Source organism: Mesocricetus auratus, unplaced genomic scaffold, assembly GCF_017639785.1.
Source record: "Mesocricetus auratus isolate SY011 unplaced genomic scaffold, BCM_Maur_2.0 Super-Scaffold_100037, whole genome shotgun sequence".
Taxonomy (NCBI): Eukaryota; Metazoa; Chordata; class Mammalia; order Rodentia; family Cricetidae; genus Mesocricetus; species Mesocricetus auratus.
Window position 1 is genome coordinate 10,059,640 of NW_024429215.1, and position 22,997 is coordinate 10,082,636.

A 22,997-nucleotide genomic window follows, 5' to 3' on the forward strand; every position below is an offset into this window, starting at 1 on the left:
TGGAGGGACAAACACGCCAGACAGACAGAGCCTAAGTGAGACGCTTCATTAGAAAGGAAAGGGAAGGGGGAACAAAGAGAAAAGAGGTGAAGAGACACAGAGACGGAGAGAGGACGGAAGAGAAGAGGGAGACAGGAAACGTCCCGTCTGCCACAGGGGAACAGCGCAAAAGAGAGATGCGGGCAAAGACAGCTGGAAGAGAGAGCGTAACTGGGAGGGGGGTTCCTTTCGTTTAAAGGGGTCCTTTGCACCTGCGTGCAGACTATGCAATCATGGAACCCTGGGGTGGCCCGGGCACTGCCTGAGTGCATTCTGCCAGGTGATACGGCAGGCCAGCATAATGCCCGAGTTCTGATATCGTGAGCCTTGAAAGTGGGCTGATAAAATCTTCAGCCAAGCCCACACTCACTTGTTCTCAGCATTACAGACAAGAACAAGTATCTTAACCAGGTTCCTGGACAAATTTAAGGATGTAAACGTGAATACTCAAAATGAAGTTCAACAACATGACCGTTGTAGCCCCTCCAGAGGACCTGAGCTCAGGTGCCGGTACCCACATCAGGCACCTCGAAACTGACTGTAACTTCAATTCTAGGGTATCCGATGCCTCCGATCTTGGGGGTTCCGATACTTGTGTGCTCTTATTCACACGCAGACACACCTGCACGTAACTAAACCTAACAAGAATAAATCATTTCTAAAATAACAAAATTACGTCATTTTCGGGAAAATGTGTGGAACTGAAGAGCGTTGTGTTAAGGAAAGTAAGCCAGAATCAGAAAGACAAATCTTGCGGTGGGGTCGGGGCCGCTCAACCCGGGGAGAATCAGGGTCCGGTACTCAGGTGGGCAAAGAGTCAGCGAGGGACAAACAGACGCGAACACATGAGAGGGCTGAATCTGAGTGTAATTTCTCAAGGCATGCATCAGACTTTTATAATCATTACATGAGGAAGTAAAGAAATTAATTTCGTACATATGTCAAGGTACATTGAAGTCAGCAAAATCAACACATAAGGCACATCATAAGACTAGAAGTTCAAAATAGAACAGTTAATTTTGCATTCATGTCAAGGTACATTGGAGTCAGCAAAATTGGCACAAAAGGCACATCGTGAGACTAGAAATTCAAAATAGAAAATCAAACACATAAGAACTGGTATTAGCCAGACAGTGGTTACAACATGATAACATCAGCTCTGTCTGAGATCAAACTATTCTTAGAATAATTTCCCCTGTCTTATGGGCATATGCCCCAGCCATAGTCTCAATTCTTGGTCCAGTGCTTAACCCACCATTGGCCTGCCTTCTGTAATTTTCTGATTATATTATTTTGCTATGCTTTGGATAATAGACACCAAGGGAGGCTCCCTATAGCAAGCCTTTCCATGAAAGTCAGGGTGTGATACAGCACATGTTCTCCTGTTATCTTCTTCATCATAAATTCCAGTATAAGGAAGGGAAGCAGTTGTTGTCCTAAGCATTTGGGGAGATTCCCTATTTACTGGAGGAGCCCACCATCGGCCCCTGATTTTGTTAGTTCTGTTTCTGGCAAGGAAGTTGGAACATCAGTGGTGACCAGAGGAGGAACATCTAATTTTATTGGACTTCAATCAGATTGGACCCTTGAGGCATACTTATTCCTACACAAAAATTAATAGCAAAAATAAAGTACAGAAACATCCACTGGTTATTGCTAGAACAATTCTGGAGCACATCGATGATATGGGATGCCAGGGACCTCCAGGACACTTGTTTCCATGAAACTTTTGCCTCGGGCCTGTGATCAAGTTTTTAGGCTGGTCATGCAGATACCACTGGAGTGGGTGTGGCAAAATCTCACATATTTTCTCTTAGATTCATTCAGAATGGAATTTTTTTAAGATGATAAAGCAGATGAAGCTGTATTTGGCTGGGGAAGGAGGTACAAAAGAGGATAATTCGGTGTGAACATAATTTTACATGTGTACGCACATGGTCATGAACCCTCTTGTCTCTCTCATTAGTATACACTAATTTAAAGAGACCCTTGTGGGAAGATGACAGGGCTACATGGAGACAGGTGTTGGCTGCCAAGCCTGATGACCTCAGTTTGAAACCCAAGCACCCATGTGGTGGACGGAGAGAACCCAGTCCCTCAAGTTATCATCCAACCCCCACATGTCACCCTGTGGATGCACAGAGAGAGAGAGACAGAGACATAGGCAGAGAGATGCCATAATTACTTTTCAGACAGAAATTCCACCAAAAACCAGAAGAGGAAGAGTCACCTAGTGAGACTACCAGGTGCTGAGAATAATAATGTAAATCCAAGTGTCCTCCAGCTAGCTTAATGATCCCACATCAAAGGCAAGCTGTGTAGCCACACACACTGTGAGGTTGCTTCCAATCCTAACATAACTTTGCGGTTTGTTTTGGTCTTACAGGCAGGGTCTCACTACAGCCCTTCCTGGCCTGCAATTCCCTAAGTAGACCAGGCTGACCTCACACTGCTGAGTTCTGCTTCCTCTGCCTCCCTTGTGCTGGGATTACAGACGTACGCCGTTAAACCCGGCTCCTTATTGTGCTGTGTCTTAATGTGAAATGCATTACTGTAGCTCATGCTAATCTCTCAGAGCCTGATTTTAACTTACTTTTAATTGACAAATGAAATTGTGCAGGTGATTCTTAGGTTTGACTATTTTTAAAGTCAGAGGAGATATCCTTGTACCACCTGTTAGATACTTTACATGCTGCCACATCTAGTGTCTGACCAAAAGCAACACAATAAAGAACAGCTTATTGTGGCTCACAGTTTTGCTGTTTTGAATTATTTCTTATTTATTTTATATCTGTGGATCAGAGAGCAGGCATGTTCACCATGTGTGTGCAGTGCCCATGGAGGCCAGAAGAGGGCGTCGCATCCCCCTAAAACTGGAGTTACAGGCAGTGAGATCCAAGAGGTGGGTGTTGGGAATTGAACCCCAGGCTTCTGCAAGAGTAACACGTGTTCTTCAGGACTGATTGGCCCTCCATTTGAGGGTTCAGTTCCCCGTGGGCAGAGAAGCATGGCGGGGGGGGGGGGGAGAATTATGAAACATTGTGTCAGAAGTCAGGAAGCAAACAGCAAGTGGGACCCGGCTATGAATCATCAAGGTTGACTCTCAGTGACCCATGTCCTCCAGCCAGACTCCACCCCCTAAAGATTCTCCTACCTCTAAAACAGCACCCACCATGGGGGGACCATGAGTTGAAACATATGAGCATGTGGAGCAAATTTCATACTCAAATCACAACATACCCTAACATTTATATGAGATTAAAATTTAATGGTTTCTTTCTGAAATTTGTTTTTTCCGTGCTTCAGCTGGCAATTCAACTTGCATGGAAAAGATGCCTTCACAATGCTTTTGAACTCCAATCCAGCTGCTACGTCAGTGGAGAAACAGAATGCTAACTCCTCAATACATGGAGCAAGTTAATACTTTGACTTTGTTCAAGGGGACATTAGGGAATTGTGACATCATCCACACATTCTAGAAGGAGCATCCCAGCAATAGAATCTTTTAGAATGGATTTAACGTACTTGTGAATTGAGGTCCTCAAGACCACTAAGTTAGAAACGCTCCCCAAGGAATCGGGTAAATGAAGTCATATAGAGAGGTCAAGGGGTAAAGGTACCTCGTCTCTGAATGAAGACACGAACTAAGGCAGCCTTGACCTCCTTGTTCCGCAGGCTGTAGATGAGGGGGTTGAGCATGGGGGTCAACATGGTGTAGGACAGGGACACCACTTGCTTGCTCTCAGGGGAGTAGCTGGACTTGGGGCGCAAGTGGATGATCCCCGTTGTGCAATAAAACAGAATTACCACGACGAGGTGGGAGGCACAGGTGGACAGGGCCTTGTGGCGCCCAGAGGCTGACGGCATCCGAAGGACAGCAACCAGAATCCTGGTATAGGATGTGACTATCAGAGATACAGGAACAATCATAATTAACATCGTGGCCACGATCGCACTGGCCTCGAAGACTCTGGTGTCTGCACACACCAGGCTCAGCAGAGGTGGTATGTCACAGAGGTAGTGCCGGATGCCCTGAGACCCACAGAAGGGGAAGTTGAAGAGCCAGATGGTGAAGACCAGCGACACAGGGACTCCTGCGAGCCAGCAGGTGGTGGCCAGCAGGTGGCACAGCCTCAAGCTCATGATGGTACCATAGTGCAGAGGCCTGCAAATGGCCAGGAAGCGATCCCAGGCCATAACTGTGAGGAGCAAGGACTCAGATATGACACAGGACAGCACGAAGAACAGCTGCAGGGCACAGCTTATGGGGTACATCCCGCGACCAGGTCGCAGCAGGGTCACCAGCAGACGGGGCGCCACGTCCAGTGAGAAGCAGATCTCCACCAGGGCCAGCTGGCGCAGGAACAAGTACATGGGCGCTCGCAGGCCTGGGTCCAGGCTGGTGAGCAGGACGATGAGCGTGTTGCCTAGCAGCGTGAGCAGGAAGGCGGCCAGGAAGAGCACTGCGAGCATTGGGCGCAGGGAGGGCACATGTGCAAAGCCCAGCAGAACGAACTCCAGCTCATGTGCGCGGCTGTGATTGGTCCAGGGACGAGCTGCCCACAAGGGTGTCATGGGCTCGGGATTCGAGGCTGCTGAGCTAAAGACCAAGGAGGAACCCTATGGAGTACCAGAGGGAGGAGAAGATGAAGTGAGAATTGTACTTCGTGAGTCTCAACTTTCACCTTGCCTAGGAGAGCTTATGAATGATAAATCAAGCCAAGGCGTCACCATGGACAGTGCCCTTCTTAAAATCCCCAGTGAGGGCGGATGAATCAAAGCGACCTCGTCCTCTAATCTAGCCTGTCTTTGCCCTTACAGCCTTGATCTTCAAAAACAAACAAAAACAAACAAACAAACAAACAAACAAAACCCTTAGGTAGCCCTGGCTGTCTTGGGCTCCTTATGTAGATCAGGCTGTCCTGGAACTCACAGACATCCTCCTGCCTCTGGCATGATCCACCACGCCTGTGAGACGTTCTTGGCTGGCTCTCCATCCTAGTCCCCTTCTGAACTTCTGGCTCACTAGAATTCATTTCCAGAACCTTCTCATCTGTGGTCCCTGCTATTTCCTTCTCACTTCATGGCCTTTGTCACACAGGCAGCCTTGGTGAAACTTAGTGTGTCACAAAACCAAAACAGAACAAAGCGATGTCAGTTCAGGACATGGATTTGTGGGACAGTGAGGACTTGGGTTGAGATAGACAGAGAGTGAAATGACAGTAATCAGAATTTCATATGTACATATATATGACAAATATATATGACATATATATGTGAGATTGCCAAAGAACAAATAGAATTTATGAAAAAAATTCATAAAGAAAAGAAATTAACTTTGGTTTTGTTCAGGGTGTTTTGTTTGTTTGTTTTTTGTTTGGCTTTGAGTTTTTGTTTTGTGTTTTGAGACAGTCCTGGATGTCCTGGAACCCATGCCCTGCTTATTCAGTTATGTCTTTTGTGTATATCTGTGTTTTTATGGAATTCCTGTGTGTGCAAACATGTGTGTCTCTGAGTCTACCTGTGTTTCTTGTGCTTTTTCCCTGGCTTTCCTTCTGCTTGATCCAGTTTGTTTGCATTTGCTTTATCTCTTTTGTTCTATGATTATTCTTTAGATGCCTGTTTGTTTTCTAAGGAGAAGAGGTGTGGGTTAGGACTTGTAAAAAGCAGGGGAGAGGGAACTGTATGAAATACAGGAAACAAGGACTACTGTAAGGACAAAAAGTACCAAAGCTCATTCCAGCCACACTCTTTATGGCCTGGGCATAGGGTCCTGGAGAACTGAAACCCTGGACGATCCCAGGCTGAGGATGTAGGTATGGAATGGATTTTAATCATCATCAGACATTTTGTTTTGTTGTCTTTTTTTGTGTTTTCATGTCAAAATGAATCATTCAACTAGAACCAGGGCTATGATCTCTCACTGCTTAAATTCTCCATCACCCAAAAACAAAAATCAGATCCTATCTGTATCTCAAATCATCATCTTCAGGGATTAAGTTTCTGGACCACTTCTGAGCCAGGAAATTCATTTAGCAGCACCCAAGCAGCATTCTTAGTGAATTAGAGCATTTTGAGATATGATCGTGGCATCCACCAAGGATTAGAACTGTTTCTAACATGCCTCTGATCCCCACCCTATGCTAAGGATGTGCACACAAAGAACACAGCACCCTCCCCTTATTTTTTTCTTAAGACTGGGTCTTACTGCGTAGCCCAGGATGGTGTGGAAGTCAGAATGCACCTCAGACTGGCCTCCTACTTACAGAGATCCCCCTGACTCAGGCTGTCAAGGTCTGGGGTCACCAGGAATTTCATCTTGCTCCTCCATCACAATCAACATCACCCCATCATCATTGTAGTGTCACCACGGTTATCATTGTCGCCATCAGTAAGACTCTAGGACCACCGCCATAATCACTGTCACCATCAGCAGGGTCATCTGTATCTCCACCACAACCAACCACCATTATTATCACATCAGTATAGCTTTGCTCATCACCATCATCGTCACCATAATATAATCTTAGTCATCATCATGTCATGACTGTATCATCATAACTTTAATCATCATCATCATCACCACGATATTATAAACTTTATCCTCACAATCATCACCATCACCCCACCATCACCACCAGCATCAACGGCAGCATCACAGAACTATATAACCTTAATCTTCGTCATCCTGATTAACGCCTCCATCAGCACCACTATCACAGAATGAAAAAGAAAACCCAATGATGTTCCTCTCCCAGGGATCACTACAGCATCTGTCAGGCAAACAGAGCCTGTGTTCATTCTTGCCTGCAGCATGAACCCTCACCCTTCATGGAGAGTCAGCTCACCTCTTCTGCTTCTCTGTCTGTCTGGAACTAAGTGGTGACAAAACTACTCTCTCGATCCAGGAGTCCCCAGGGCCTACTGGGATCCAGAAACCACAGCTTTCAGTCTTTGGCTCTGAGCAGAAAATGAGAGCCCAGAAGACTCTCTCTCCCCTTGGAGAATTGTGTTCATTAGGTGACTCTGTGCCCCAGGTGAAGACAGAGGGAGGCAGAGAGTCTGCAGCCCCTGCTTCCCCAGAGACTGTGGTCCTGGCCATGCTTTCCTCTTGCTGACTTTCCCTCAGACCTACTGGACTGTGTTTGCCCCTGTCTACACAGAGAGAGTCCCCACTTCCCTCGATGCCTTGTAATGTCACTAAAGATTTCTGCTCTTGGCCCCTGCCATCTTCATGTCTGACCAAGTCACGGCACAGCTCTCTGTGTCCCAAGGGCTCCTGGCCATGCCATGGAAACTGAGAAGGGATTGAAGTATCGGTGTGAGAAGCCCGTGGATACAGTTCTGCTGTGATGAGTGAAGAAGATAAATGAGGAAGGTTTGCATGGACCTCCCAGTGGGAGAGCACACACAGCCCTTCCTTCTTTCTGGGAGAGGCTTACCTGTGGGCACAAAGCAGACAGCTGCATAGGGACAGCTGGAGCAAGTCCATGTGGCTTTGGATCCAGGCACCACCAGTCTTTAGCCATGAGACATTGATAAAGTCACTTCTGTTCGTCATCCATGAAATGTAATTCGTGTAGGACATATTTTATAGGGCTAGAGAATGGTCAGTCATTTAAAATGTTTTATTCTATTTTTAATCTTGGAGGGTGCAGGTGCCTACAGAGGCCACAGGCATTGGATCCCCAGGAACTGGATTACAGCTGCTGTGGGGGTGCCTGGAATGGATGCTGGCACTCAAACTCAGATTCTGGAAGAGCAGTACACATTCTTTTTTTTTTTTTTAAAACTTTTAAAATTATTTACTTATTATGTATACAGTGTCTGCCCACATGTACACCCACAGGCCAGAAGAGGGCACCAGGTCTCAGTACAGATGGTTGTGAGCCACCATGTGGTTGCTGGGAATTATTTTCCTGAGATTTTTAGGTATCATGGCTCATTCTCTTCCTTCTTTTCTCCTCCTCCTCCTCCTTTCCTTCCTCATCCTTCTTTTTACAGGGCAGAGACACACTACTGCTCAGCGATGTCCTGGAGGAAGTCATTGATGGTCTTTGGGAACCTGCAGGTCTTCAATGATGGAATCAGCCAGTGTGTCAGCATAGATGGGAAGGGCTTTGCAGATGATGGCTGCTGGAGGAGGAAGAACCAGGTTCCTTCAACGGTGCAGCTGCTGGTAGGCTACCTGGGACCCATTGCATGACCACACCCACTCACATTTTGGTCATCAGTAATCGGGCTTAGTGTGTCACTAAAAATAAAAGAGAAAGACAAAAAATTGGGGAGCAGTTGCAGTGGGTGATGGCCTGGGAGGATTTGGCTGGGGCAGAGAGGATGAGAACAAAGTACATTGTATGTAAGTGTGAAATTTTCCAAGAATAAATAAAAATCTATTTTGAAATAATTTCTTACATTCAATTTCTAAACATGCTTTTTTTCTGGGTGAAGTTTCATTCCCACACCTGTAAGGTTTCTAACCTTTGATTCCACATTGCTGCCATCATCTGTGATTATTTTTTCCTGAGTCTGAAGTTGCATGGGAAATGCAACAAATGTCATTTTCTCAATGGTCTGGCAGAAATGAAGATAGTCTAAGAGACAACTCTCTTTGAGTCATTTTTGCTCCCCCAGCCACCCAATAAAACTCATTGATTCATCAACTTGAACTTCAGTGGTGTCCTTAATTTGGTCTGTCCTTGTCTGGGATGAATAGATATTTTCTCATGTCTCTCCAGGAATAATGTCACACAAGAGATGGTTTGCTTTAATTCTCAACTTGATGCCAGGTAGAGTCACCTGGGGAGAGAGTTTCAGTGAAGCACTGTCTATATTTGGTTGACCATGGGCATGCCTGTAAGGGATGGTCTTAAAATAAGTCAAAGTTAGGCAGGAAGACCCAACCCACTGTGAGGGGCGTCCCTTCCTAGGCAGATTGCCCTGAACTGCACAAGACTGGAGAAAATGAACATAAGCAAACAAGGGAGAAAGTGAACATGTCTTTCTGCTCTTGATGTTGGATCATGTGGAAATTTGGTGATTGACTTATGTCCGATCCTATCAGAATTCATGTTTTGCAATGTAGAAAGTCACAGTCTACCCACAATGTACAAGACATACCTGTAATGTGTAGTCTTTCCACCAGCTGCCTGGGTTGTGTTGCCATTTTAGCCCTCAAATAACATATGAGACACTATATTAATTATTAACCTCTTGGCCATTTGCTTGGTTTATTATTGACTAGCTCTGACCTAATTATTGACCTATGACTGCTAGTCAAATTTTTTTTTTTTTGAGATAGGGTTTCTCTGTATTGTTTTGGAGGCTGTCCTGAAACTTTCTTTGTAGACCAGGCTGGCCTCATACTCATAGGTATCTGCCTGCCTGTGACTCCCGAGTGCTGGGGCTAAAGGCATGCTCCCGGCTAGTCTGAGTATTTCTATGTGGTCTTCTCTTACTGGAGAAAGTGTCGGACCTCTTACTCCTCTGGCATCATGACTGACTGTGCCTGTTTCCCAGAATCCTCCTCGGCTCCTAGTCCCACCTATCTTGCTTCCCTATTGGGCAACAGTGCTTTATTTATGCCAGTCAAACATACACACAGAAGGATTTCCCCCATAGCATACCAGTGTTGCTTTTTTCTGACTTATGGGTACTTTGGTGGCTAGTTTTTGTCACCTTGACACAAGCCAGTGTCATCTGGGAAGAGGGAACTTCAACAGAGAAATTGGCATCATATTTTACCTGTGGGGAAATGAGCAGGGAAGGGCATTTTCGTGTTTAATCATTGACATAGGAAGGCATCCCCCATTTTGTTGGTAAAAAGGCTGAGAAAGCCATGAAGGCAAGGCAGGGAGTGGTGTCCCTCCACAGCCTTTGCTCCTGGTCTCGCCTCCAGGTTCCTGCTCTCTTCAAGTTCTTGCCCCGACCTCCCTCAGTGTGGATCTGATTTGATTGTTTAAGCCAAATAAATCCTTTTCTGCCTGAGTTGGTTTTGGTCATCCTCTTTATCATTGCCAAAGAAAGCAAGCTAGCACTGACACTAACCATGTTACTAACCATGTTAGAATGGATGTGTTGGCTTCTTCATAGTGTGGTGCGTATGTGTGTGTGTGTGGTGTGTGTGTGCACGCTCGCACGTGCGTGTGCACTCATGTCTGTGTGAACACAGAGTCTAGAGGCCATGTTGAGTACCCCGGTCTCTCCCTCTCCGTCTTATTACTTCAATCCAGGGTCTCTCAGTGAAATTGGACCTCAGGTTGTGACCAGCAGTCCTCATAATCCTCCTGCCTCTGCTCCCTGCAGCAAGGGTTACAGGAGTATTCCCACAGTGTTGGGGTACAGAAGTATACATAACCACACTGGGCTGTTTATTGGGTGTTGGGATTTGGATTCAGGTTCTTGTTCTTGTACAGCGGTAGTAATACAATATTATGAACACTCTCCACCCACTCACCCATACTTGTATAACAAACCCCACTGAAACTCATGAGATCTGGGGTGAGAAGACATTTGTTTATGTATATCTAGGAAGTGTGTCATGCAACAGGGTTTCTTGTGGGTTACAACAGCTGCTGTACTTCAAATTGGAGGTGGCCAGAGGGACCCCAGCCCAGAGAGAATAGCGACGTTACCTCCTGATGAGGAATTGCTGGTTCGTGTGGAGATTTTGTCTTCAATATTGTGAGAAGCAGCCCTATGGTTTACCATAGTGGCTGCATCTTTCACATTACTTCCAACAATGAGTGAGTGATGGATCTATAATTGCACTTGGAACCTCAGACTAAAATGGGCAAGATGCTAGCATGTCATGTGAATCTTGCTACAAAGAAAAGGAAAGGGAGTACTCTTGCGTGCTAAAAATAGGATTAACCTTAGGAACACACAAGGGAGAAAGGTACCAACTACAATAGGCCACACATGGTGAGTTCCATTTGTATCTCTTACCTACATTAGTTCATCCCGTAGAGCAGAAAGATGAGGGGTTGGGGGAGAGCTCACTTGGTAAGGTGATTGCTAAGCAAGCCTGAACACCTGAGTCTGAGCTCCGAGAATCCAGACACACAAGTGTGAGGACCACAGTTCACCTCCCAGAACAGATACAAATGCTACGTGGGCATGTAATCTTAGCCTTGGGAGGCAGAGATGGGGGATTCACCACGGCAATCTGGCCACAGGGAATAGGCAAATGTGTGAGCCCTGGGTTTGATTGACAGACTCTTCCTCAAGGAACAAGGTGGGAAAGCAATTGAGGATGATTCCTTCTTAGCCTTGGACCTCTGTATGCACATGCATACATGTATAGGTGCAGCCCCACACATGTGGCCATATACATGCAAACACACACACACACACACACACACACACACACACACACACTGGAATGGAAAAAAGAAACAGGAGGAGGGAAACATCCTCACCATCAAGCTTGCCTCAAGTGGGGAATGGCTTAAATCAGGAAGGTGGGGATGTTGATACACGGTTATAGCAGTGGCCTCAAATCCCCTTAATGCAATGGAGTGAGACCAAGCTTCTTAGTTTCATAGGCACAGAGGGCAGCTGTCCACTGCCCCACAGAAGGACTCCTCCCATGCAATTCAACCACCGCCATCACTTAGTTTGTGTTGTGTATGGCGATGGGTACCTGAAACACTCGGCAGAGACAAAGAAAATGAGATCCTCTATTCAAAGTGGGCTGTGGTCTCCTGGCCCTTCTCAAGGGACAAAGGTTTGGGTTCGTGAGTTTTCCAAGGGTCTAGAACAGGACGTGTATACAATGTGTTAATTGGTGCAGCGGTGGGCATTGGGGAACTGTGAAATCATAAAATAAGGCAGATAAGAAATCACAGAGATGGATCTGGGCCTGGAGAGATGATGCAGCACTTAGAAGAGGAAACTGCTCTTGCAGAGAACCAGACAGCGTTGGCTTCCCAACACACACGCAGATCAATGTCCCTCAACTCCAGCACTGGGCAGCTTGCACTCTAGGGATTCTGAAGGCACTGCACACATGTGCATATACCCTGTCCAACATAAATTTGTATAAACATAGTAAAATGTGAAAGACAGAGCTATGAGAGAGGAGAGAAGGACTGAAAAACAGAGAGAGTAGTATATTCAGACAGAAAATGATTCTAGACAAGAATGCAAGTTGGTTATACACAACTTTAATCTCAGCACTTAAGAGGCAGAGGCAGATGTGTCTCTGAGGTCAAGGCCAGTCAGGTCTACAGAGTGAGTTCCAGGACAGTCAGAGCTACACAAAGAAACCTCATCTCAAAAACAAAACAACAAAAACAGACAAACAAATAAACAAACAAGAAAGATTCTAAGAGAGAAGCAGAGAAAACCAGAGAGTTGAACAGAGTAAGAGAAACTCAGACAGATGCAAAGATGGAGCAAGTCAGAGGCGGAGAGAAACTCTGCCGAGGAAGAGGCAGGGATATGGTAGCGGGGAGATCAGTGGACATTTGACAGGGAGAACCCCAACAGAGACATACCAGGCAAGAAAAGGCAGAGAACAAGAGCTAAGCGAGGAGAGCAATTAACGTAGAGAGGGACGGGTTGAGAGATGCCCCTGGATCTGAGAAGACAGGAGAGAAAGGACAGGGACAGCAGGGCATCTCTGAAGACCAGGGTTCGAGTCGCAGGACCCATATGGTGGAAGGAAAGGGCTGACTCTTACAAGTGGTCCTCTGGCCGCTACCCCCTCGATAGTATACAAAGAAACAGATAATGTGAAAACCGAAGGCAGGCGGTAAGGAGCGATGGAGAAAACCATAGTGCAGAGAATCTCCTGCCTTTTCTCTCAGGGTGACTTCCATTCTCACGCCCATAGGGGCCCACATGGATCTGGGGCCAAGATCAACACACTGAAGCCTCATTAATTACAGATGGGGAATAATGGGTCCTTGTGGGAGATTAGTGTGGTCCCGATGTCCTGACCCAGGGAGAATTCAAAGTGGGGAGTCCTGTAATTGGTCCCCTGATCCCTCTGGGTCAGAGCTCTCTAGGGACCTGGGTGGAGGCCTTAAACTCATACCACAATGAACATAGTCTGGATAATTTGCCACCCCCCCCCCACTGCTGAGCCCGGGTGCCTCATGCATGCTGTGCACCTTTGGTGGTGGGAAGAGTCTATTTGCTCCACAATGGGGATGTGTGGCCGTGGCTTCACTATGCGGTAAAGAAGGAGGGGTTTCTGTGAGGTGAGCCTGTTGAGGTTGTAGATTCTTGAGGGAGACCTACGGGCGTCAATGAGATGCTATGTGACCCAAAGGAGCTGTTGTACAAAGTGATGCGTGTGCATGTAGGTCAGAATGTCTTATAGGGGAATCCCATCTCTCTCCATCTCTCTCCCATCACAGTCTTCACCCAATATCACAGGATAGGACTGTAGGCATCTCTCATGATTGACTTCCTCCCCTGCACCTGTGACTGCAGTGGGTTATAACTACTGGGAGACTCTGATATTTGTGAATCTCATGTTCAGCCATGGTCTCTCTGTTGAGTCCTGGGCTCATCTATTCAGTGTTGATAGATATGAGTTTAGGGTTCCCACAATGACCTAAGAAACACAATACTTAAAATACCTCTATTTCTTGCACTTGCCAGGCCAATGCAGTAGGAAAACAAGATTGGGTCTAGCCTGGTATACATAGTAAGTTCTTGGCTAGTCTCGGCTACACAGCAAGATTGTTGAACAGATGGGGGAAAAGTGCTCTCCAAGAGTCAAGGAGGAGAAAAGGAGTTAGTTCTCACTTCTTTAAAGTGAGTGTGAGTTTTTGGTCAAGGGCAAGGAAATTTCAAGGGTTGCTTATACAACTGAACATACGGTACTTCCCTAGCCCTAAGGTCCACATACCCACTGAGAGAAGAACCTGGAAGTCTTCTCAGATGCCCTGGTCAGTCAGAATGTGTCACCCTGTGATTGACACAGTAATGGCCTTCCCGCCCCACTTGGCAGGGCGTTGGCTAGACCACCTACACGCACATTCTTTTTTTGGTGGCCACATTCTAGCCATTGGCCACCTTGGCCCAGCCATGCTCACTTCAGTCACGTGACCTGGACTCACTTCTGGGTGTAAAGGGTCTTCTGCCTCCAACACCATCTCCCCAGGCTTCATATACACCTCTCTAGTGTCTCTAACGCATTAACACACGCTTCGAACAAGTTTGGAAAAGACGTGCAGAGATTGTCTGCATCTTACAAACGAGGAAACGGGATTCTTCTTCTTAGCACATGGGAAGAATTAGTACAGAGCAAACCACCTGAAGACATTGTCCCTCTTGGCCACTCCTTTCCCATCCTTTCAACAAATGGCCTTTGGTTACCTCGTCACAAACTTTGAGGTCAGCTGGGACGTATCTAGGAAGGGGTTCTGGAGGATGGGAGACTGTCGTGGTCTCCCTAAGGGGAACAGGTCCTCCCTGGAGAGGAACAGCCCAGACATTTCCATGAGCGTTCTGCTTCCCTAGTGCCTGTCTAATCTGCAGCAGAGAGGGGTGCAGCCGAGCCAGAGGTTTTATGCCCAGCTGTCTCTTCACATGGGCTGGGCCTGGCCCCTGGTAGGGAAGAGAGAGAACGAGGATGAAGAAAGGAGAGGGAAGGGGGGATGGTGAGAGATGAATGGTCAAGGAGAGCAGGGGGAAGAGGGGGATGGGTGGGGAGCAGAGGAGGGGAGCAGAAGAGGCCATTAGAGGCAGAGTCACCTGTGGGGACAGGGAGACACCAAGACAGGATAGGAAGAGAGGAGAACAGGCTCCAAAGGGTGGCTGGGTGGAGAGATTAGGACAAGGTAGAGAGGGACGCAGGGAAAGGTAGGAAGCAGCGAGGAAGGGAGGAGAGAAGGACGAAAGGGAGGAGAGAGGGGAAATGGAGGCAAGACTTGGGGTGGGCAGGGCTGTGGCTAAGGATAGGTGGGGTGGGAGGAAGTTGAGGGGGGAGTTAAGTGCCAGGAAAAACAATCTGAGGGCGTCGTGTGAATCCAGGAGAAAGCGGTGATGGAAGAGAGACGGACAGCTCGGAGAGGGAAGGGGAGAGCAGAGGGGACGGAGGGCAGGAGGTGTGCCTGTGACTTTGTGTGTCTCGGAAGCGTTGTATAATATAGTCTCTTTCCAGCAAAATAGGGAAGGGCCTCTTGAGACGTAGCCTTGGATCCTAGGCACAGCTTCGGGCGTCAGAATGACTGGCTCGGAGTGGTTTAAGAAGCAGGGAAGAGAGAGGAGGAGGGCAGCAGAAGGCAGTGTCGGAAGGCCTGGTGCATGGACCACCCGGGGTTTATGCTTGGGTGTGGGGTCCAATGGCCCCCAGAGCTGGCTTGGTCTTACAACCTCTAACATAACCCCCCACCTGCCAGGCACCAACACCCTCTATGTGAGATATTTTGGGGTGAAGGGCTGAATGACAGATGGTGAGGAGGTGGAGTTAGCACTGGATTTGGAGGGTTGGGCTTAGAGTTGGGGGGTCCCAGGCTCTTATGAGGACTTAGACCAAACCAGCCTGAAGGAACCTGGTTGTGAATTACTGAGCCAGATGCTGATGTAGAACTACGGATACAGGAGGGATAATGGAAGGGACTGGCAGGGAGGCAGGAGGGGAGATGGCAGGGAGGGGAGAGGAAGTGGGTGGATGAAGAAGAGGAAGAGGGAAGAGAGGAGATAAAGGAGAAGTGGAGGAGGGAGACCGGAAGAGAGAGGGGAGGATGGAGGATGGAGAGAGGGGGAGAGACAGAGGTAGACAGAGAAGAGGGGAGGGGTATGGGAGGAGGGGGAAACAGAGAGAGAGGAGGGAGGAGGGAGGAGAGGGGAGAAGGCTGGGGATGAAGAAATGGGAGGAATGAGGGAAGAGAGAAGGGAGAGGAAGAGGGAAACTTCAGATTCGAGACTTCCTTCAGTGTAACATAGTCTGCGAGTGGCAGAGACAGAACCAGTAAGAAGCTACAGTAAAAGGCAAGCGAGACATAACTTAGAGTTGGGGAGAACAAAGGAGGGGTGAGGGAGGGGAGGGAGGAGCTGGATGCCCCCCACATCCCTTACCCTCCTAGCCCAGAGGGGCTGCAGTGATCCTGCCCTTGTCTCTGTCTCCAGGATGGGGCCAGGAACCCTCAATGACTCAAGAACCCCCGAGTTCCTGCTGCTGGGACTGTGGGCCCCACCTTCCCTGCGTCCCTTGCTGTGGGCCTCTCTTCTCCTGGCCTACCTCGCCACGGTGTTGGGTAACGGTGCCCTGGTGGGACTCATAGCCCTGGACAGACGACTACACCGGCCCATGTACCGCCTGCTGACCCACCTGGCCCTGCTGGACACGGCCTATGTGAGCACCACGCTGCCGCAGGCGCTGGCACACATGGCCATGCAGCGTGCCCGCCTCTCCCTGGCGCGCTGTGGGGCCCAGCTGTATGTGGGCATCTCCCTGGGCAGCTGCGAGGCCATCCTCCTGGCCGCCATGGCCCTGGACCGCTGTCTGGCCGTGTGCAGACCCCTGCATTATGCGACGCTGGTGACCACGCCCCGTTGCGCAGCGCTGGCTGGAGCATCCTGGACGCTGGGCTTTGGACTGTCTGTGCCCAATGCGGTGGCCGCACTGCGCCTGCCCTTCTGTCCCGGGAGGCCTGCGGTGGACCACTTCTTCTGTGAGCTTCCTGCGGTGCTGAGGACAGCGTGTGCGGACACCACAGCCAACTACAGGCTGGTCTACGGCCTGGGCGTGCCCATCCTCCTGGTGCCCTTGGCCTTCATCCTAGCCTCCTACGCCTGGATTCTGGCTGCGGTGAGCAGGTTGCCCTCGGCTGGGAGTCGCCGAAAGGCCCTGTCTACCTGTAGCTCACATTTGGCGGTGGTCGGGCTCTTCTATGGAACCGTGAGCGCCATGTACCTGCGGCCCCGAGCCTCTAGTGCTCTCCCCGCCAGACATCATAAGCTGGTGGCCGTTTTCTACCTGGTGATCACACCTGTTCTCAATCCACTCATCTACAGCCTTCGAAACCGTGAGGTCCACGCGGCAGCCCAGTATGCCCTGGCCCGACTCCGGGGCGGGAGCACTGTGCTGGGCTAAAGCTACTCGTGCGAGGCATAGAACTTTCTCATTGCTGGTCCCTTCAAATTCCGTGGGGACATCTTTGTATTTTATTTTTGTTAGAGAAGGTCTCAGTAGGTAGTCACCTAGCTTGGAACTCATTAGGTATGCCCAGGCTGGACTCGAACTCACTGAGAAACGCTTGCCTTTGCCTCCTGAGTGCTGGGATTAAATGGGTGTGCCACTCTTCGGGGATGTTTTAAAAATTGTACATGTTTATTGACATTTTGAGGATTTCCCAGAGTGTGTTCTGATCACGTCCATCTCCCACTCCTCCCCCAACTCCTTCCAGACGCACCCCTACTTCCAACTGCAACCCCCAGTTCAGTTTGTGTCCCCTTGTCTTCATGGGTGTGGGGCCATTGAATGGAGCAAGGTGGACCTACCGGGGCTTTGCGCTTGCCAGGCCAGCCCTCTGCCACATCCCCAGCCCTGACGGCACTTTTAAATAAAGAAGTAGATGAAATTTTCAGACTTGCTGTGGCTCCATCATTCCTGTTACCGTGGAGAGTGAGAGAGAAATTACAGATAAAGTCACAAAGGAACTTTGCACTGCACCCAGAAAATTCTCAGTGGACACTGCTGTCTGGACACCCCATAATATGTGTATGTCAAAGTCTGGAAGGAGGCTCCTGGGGGAGGAAAGCCAGTGGGGAAGGCAATGTGATTCTTATTTTAGTAGCGATGCATAGATATTGAAAAGTTAAACTACTTATTTTATAGACATGTGTGTGCCTGAGTGTGTGTGTGCACCGTGCACATTCAATGCCCGAGGAAGCCAAAACATGCTGGATCCTCTGGAACTGAAATTACAGACGATTGTGGACACTGTGTGGGTGCAGGGATTCAGACCTGAGTCCTCTGTGAGAGCAGTCGGTGCTCTTAACCGTTGAGTCATCTCTCCAGTCTCTGCTCTTTCTTTTTCCTTTTTTGTTTAAGACAGGGTTTCTCCATGTAGCCCTGGGTGTCCTGAAACTCACTTTGTAGACCATGCTGGCCTAGAAGTCAGAAGTTCTTGATCCTCCTGCCTCAGCCTCCTGAGTCCTAGGATTAATTAAAGATGTGCACCACTGGCCCAGCCGGATATTAGTGGCGCTTGCTCGCCTTAAAACACTCGTGAGGCAAAGACCGCTGGATCTGTGTGAGGTTGAGTCCAAACTGATCTACCAAGGAAACCCTGTCTTGGAGATGAGAGAGAGAGAGAGAGAGAGAGAGAGAGAGAGAGAGAGAGAGAGAGAGAGAGAGAGAGGGGAGAGGTGCATACCTGGCTACTCTTCCTTTTTTTAGTTACTTCAAAATCTAAAAATAATTTGTATATAGCAAGGTCCTGTTTTTGTTTTTTTCTATCCCAGTCATCAGGCAAAATACAAACTTAACAATCTCATTCTCAGAAATGCATGGCAGAGGCAGGAGGATTGAAAATTTCTCGTTCACCATGAGGGCTTTCATACATGTCCTCATTCAACTACATCATATACTTGGACCACAGTTACCACCAAAACCTCTTCTTTCTGCCCCTCTCAGCCTTTTGGTCCTCTATGGTAGGTTTCTCCACCGACACAGTAGGCCAGATCCAGCCAAATTAAAAAGTAATAGAGCTGGTTTATTTTGGCAAAGGACTCCTGGGTGATCCTCCAGGCCCCAGAGAGTGGGGCAGGAGAAAATTCACTTGGCGGTTCTAAAGTAGGGAGCTTAAATACCGTGTAGCCGGATGGGGGGTGATGACGGGTTTGTACCCAAGTATGGCACACGGCACGCTTTTAGCTAAGCAGGGTCTTGAGCAGCTACCAGCTTCGGGGGATTGGCCACCAACACTGGAGAACTGGAATTTTTGGAGGTTTTTTTTCTGAGAGGGAGGGGTTTGAAGAGGGAGGAATAGCCGGATCAAGCAGGAGTGAGCTGGAGATTCCTGGTGAGCACTTTGCATTTCTCTGTCTTTAAAACAAGACCAGACAGCCCGTAGTGGTGCATGCCTGTAATCCCAGCACTAGGGAGGCAGAGGCAGGCAGATCTCTGTGAGTTCCAGGCCTGCCTGGTCTACAAGAGCTAGTTCCAGGACAGCCTCCAAAGCCACAGAGAAACCTTGTCTCGAAAAACCAACCCCTCCCCTAAAACGGTTAGAAATGCTTTGTGTTTTTCTCCATTTAATAAAATGTTTGGCTATAGGTATATTATAGATCATTTATGGTCTTGACGCACCTTCTTTCTATTCTGAAATTTTCCAGGACTTGTATCATAAAGGAATGCTGATTTTTAAATTTTTATTTTTTTAGTTAGGTATACATGTGTGTCTGTGTGTACGTATGTGCACCTGAGTGCCTGTGTTTGCAGAATGCATAGGATGCATATCCTAGAACTGGAGTTACAGGCTGTTGTGAGCCGCCAGATGTAGATGCTGAGAACTGAGCTCAGGTCCTCTCCAAGAGCAGTCCATGGTCTTAACTGCTGAGCCATCTCTCCACACACTGTTTTTGCATGTGCAGAGAGACCAAATTCACATCTTGAGCTTGTCACAGCCTCAGTTTTTGATCTTGTGCCTTAGTTTCCCCAGATCAAAACTCCACACCACTATGACATAGGTGATCATGGGATAAACCAGCAGGAACAGATTATAAATCAAAGGTGCCAGTAAACTTGGGCCTGTACTCTCTCTGTTAGTCAACTTCTCACCGCTCTAACAAGCACCCAAGACAATCAGATTACAATGCGAAAAGGTTATTTTCTTTCGGCTCACAGATGCAGACGCGCCAGCCGCCACTTTGGGTGAGGGAAGCAGAGCATAGGAGGAATGTGTTCCCTCTATCATTCTACAGGTACACTGGGAGTGCTCCAAAACCATGCATAGGCTCTGAGACCAAGCTCTTGTGATACAAAATAACAGGACACATCATTTGATGATACATGGAGAACAAGGGATATGATAATCACTTAACAGCATGGTGTATTTTGATCACTACCCACAGGACAAAGAAGGTGGGAATATTTTCATGTTAAGTTTGGAGAAGAAAAACACTGTGTTGGGTAGTTCAGAGGGTCTTTTAAAGTCTATATAATTAATGAATTAATTAATTAATTTATTATGTGTATAGTGTTCTGCCTGCATATATGGCTATGCACCAGCAGAGGGCACCAGATCTCATTAAGGATGGCTGTGAGTCACCATGTGGTTGCTGGGAATTGAACTCAGGACTCTGGAAGAGCAGCTACTGCTCTTAACCTCTGAGCCTTCTCTCCAGCCACCTATTTTAGTTTTTAAAAATTATGTGTATGTTGTGTTTGAAGTTCATGCTCATGTGACTGCAGGAGGCAAAGGAGGCCGGAAGAGGGCATCGAATCTCCTGGTTCTGGAGTTGCAGGCGTTTGTGGGACATCCAGGATGTGCCAGGAACTGAACTTAGGTTTTCTGCAAGGACGGTACTCTCTCTTCACTGCTGAGTCATCTCTCCAGACCCCCTTATTCTCTTTAAAGTTTTTAATTACATGTGTATTTTCAGCTAACTAATTAACTAATTAATTTGTGTGTGTGTTTGTGTGTGTGGAGTTCAGAGGATGACTTGTGGGAGTTGGTTCTCTGCTTCCACCACCCCAGTCATGAAGACAACACTGTGTCATTAGGCTTCCCTGTAGGTGCCTTTACACACACAGCCACAAGGCTGGTCTCTTTTATTCTTCATACAAACAGAAACATGTGGGTGTTTAAAAGGGAATTTATTTCAGAAATTAATTTTAGTGATATATCCCAAACTGTAAGTTCAGAGGGTGTGGTTTCGAGGTTCTTTCACCAAAAAGATATGAACGTCTAGGGGTGTTTCCATCATCAGTTGAGTCATCTATGCTCAGGGTAGACCAGTACTCCAAAAATTATAGGAATATGTCCTACAATTATAGTGTGAAAGTGAACAAATATATAATAACATTAAAAATTCGATGGCTTATTAAGAGTGTCAAGCACAGAGGTGTCCTATAGTCCAGTTTACACCCTTGGTAGACACCCAAGTCAGAGAAAAGCACAAATCTATACAAGACACTGTCTATGGTATTTACATCTGTGCCACTCACAATAGCCCCAATCATGTAGAAACAACTCAGCTGGGGCTGTGGACATAACTCATTGGGTGGGGTAGGTGCCCGTCTAGAATTCACCAGGGAAGGAGATGAGGGGTGTGGCTCAAGTGGTGCTGTTCTAGCCTAGAATTCTCCACTGAGGGCACGGGGAACATATCAGTGGCAGACTACCTGCCTAGAATCCACCAATGAGGTGCTGGGAATGTTGTTTAATGATAGATCATTTACCTAGATGCTACCTGAGAGAGGCATGGGACATGTCTCATTGGTGTAATGTTTGCCTGTACCCCACCAGTGAATGGCTGAGGGTATGGTTCATTGATAGAGCACACATCTAGAATCCCCCTGTGAGGTGCTAGGGCATAGTTCAGTCTTAAAACAAAGGAAGACAAAAAAGAATGCTTGCTTAGCATGCACATTGGTCTAGGTTCAGTCTCTGGCACCTTCTGAACAGCCACGTGCAAACACGCAGGTGTGCACATGCACACATGATGGAATACTAGAATCAATATTAAAATGAAAGAAATCTATGCTAGGCGTGTGTTACAATGCAGATGAACCTTGAAAATATTTTGCTATGGGGCAAAAGGTGGGGGCTACTCTGGATACTAATTTACATGAATATCCCCCAATGGTCCTATCCATAGAGACTGAAAAAAGTTGAGTAGGGACAAGACATTTCGGGAACATCTACTCAATGGTCACAAGGTCTCTTTAAGGAGTGATGAGGTATGTGGGATGGAGCCACATCCTCGTGAATGTACTAAAGAACATTCTTGAGTCAGAATTTCTCTATGTAGCTATGGAGGCTGTAGCCAGGCTGTCCTCAACTTCACAGAGATCCACCTGGTTCTGTCTCCGGCCAGCTAGAATATTAAATTTTTTACTTTAAATTGGGCGAGTTGCACAGTATGTGGATGGTGTTTCAAAGAGCCTGCTAAAATTAGTGATGCTGACTGCACAGTGAGCAGAGTGATTACTTTGTTCCGTCATGCTCCAGGTACTGCTCCAATCTCAGCACTTTCAAATGATTGGCAGAAGCTGGACCGATGGCTCAGTGCTTAAGGATGTGTACTAGGGCTGGAGAGATGGCTCACAGGTTAAGAGCACTGACTGATCTTCCAGAGGTTCTGAGTTCAGGTCCCAGGAACCACATGGTCTCAACCATCGGTATGAGACCTGGTGCCTTCTTCTGGCCTGCAGGGATGCATGCAGGCGGAACACTGGGTACATACTAAATAAATATAACTTTAAAAAAAGTTAAAAAATAGAATGAGTGCTGCTCTTCCAGAATCTGAGTTTGAGTGCCAGCATCCATTCCAGGCACCCCCACAGCAGCTGTAATCCAGTTCCTGGGGATCCAATGCCTGTGGCCTCTGTAGGCACCTGCAGCCTCCAGGATTAAAAACAGAATAAAACATTTTAAATAACTGACATTCTCTAGCCCTATAAAATGTGTCCTACATGAATCTCATTTCATGGACGACAAACAGAAGTGACGTTATCAATGTTTCATGGCCAAAGAGTGGTGGTGCCAGGATCCAAAGCCACATGGACTTGCTCCAGCTGCCCCTCTGCAGCTCTCTGCTTTGTGCCCACAGGTAAGTCTCTCCCAGAAAGAAGGAAGGGCTGTGTGTGCTCTCCCACTGGGAGGTCCATGCAAACCTTCCTCATTTATCCTCTTCACTCATCACAGTAGAACTGGGATCCATTGGCTTCTCACACTGATGCTTCAATCCCTTCTCAGTTTCCCTGGCATGGCCAGGAGCCCTTGGGACATAGAGAGGAAGGGGAGTTGGGCCCCCTTCAAACCTCA

The 22,997-nt window shown here is 47.6% G+C and overlaps 2 protein-coding genes across 3 annotated transcripts; one reads left to right on the forward strand and one right to left on the reverse strand.

Annotated features, from left to right (window-relative positions):
* Nucleotides 1–3,286: 3,286 nt before the first annotated feature.
* LOC121135358 (olfactory receptor 10A7-like) lies at nt 3,287–7,866 on the reverse strand. 2 transcript variants are annotated; one of them, XM_040734015.1, is made up of 2 exons: nt 7,482–7,866; nt 3,287–4,659 (listed from the first exon to the last, which is right to left on the reverse strand). In XM_040734015.1, exons 1-2 carry the CDS (start codon nt 7,566–7,568, stop codon nt 3,643–3,645), a joined length of 1,104 nt encoding a protein of 367 aa, XP_040589949.1. In that variant the 5' UTR covers nt 7,569–7,866; the 3' UTR covers nt 3,287–3,642. The 2 variants fall into 2 exon arrangements, with proteins under 2 accessions (XP_040589949.1, XP_040589950.1); XM_040734016.1 differs by lacking the exon at nt 7,482–7,866 and adding an exon at nt 4,973–5,126.
* Nucleotides 7,867–16,129: 8,263 nt separating this feature from the next.
* On the forward strand, nt 16,130–17,512 carry LOC121135361 (olfactory receptor 2A1/2A42-like). The gene has a single exon (XM_040734023.1). The coding sequence runs from the start codon at nt 16,130–16,132 to the stop codon at nt 17,093–17,095; it is 966 nt and encodes a 321-aa protein (XP_040589957.1). The 3' UTR covers nt 17,096–17,512.
* The last annotated feature ends 5,485 nt before the right edge of the window (nt 17,513–22,997 follow it).

What these genes read in the sequence shown, in the direction of transcription:
- LOC121135361 (XM_040734023.1), top strand. Translation starts at nt 16,130, where the DNA reads ATGGGGCCAGGAACCCTCAATGACTCAAGAACCCCCGAGTTCCTGCTG.
- LOC121135358 (XM_040734015.1), bottom strand. Translation starts at nt 7,568, where the DNA reads ATGGCTAAAGACTGGTGGTGCCTGGATCCAAAGCCACATGGACTTGCT. An exon ending in TGTCTGCTTTGTGCCCACAG is followed by an intron (nt 4,660 to 7,481) that starts GTAAGCCTCTCC and finishes GGTACTCCATAG; the next exon opens with GGTTCCTCCTTGGTCTTTAG.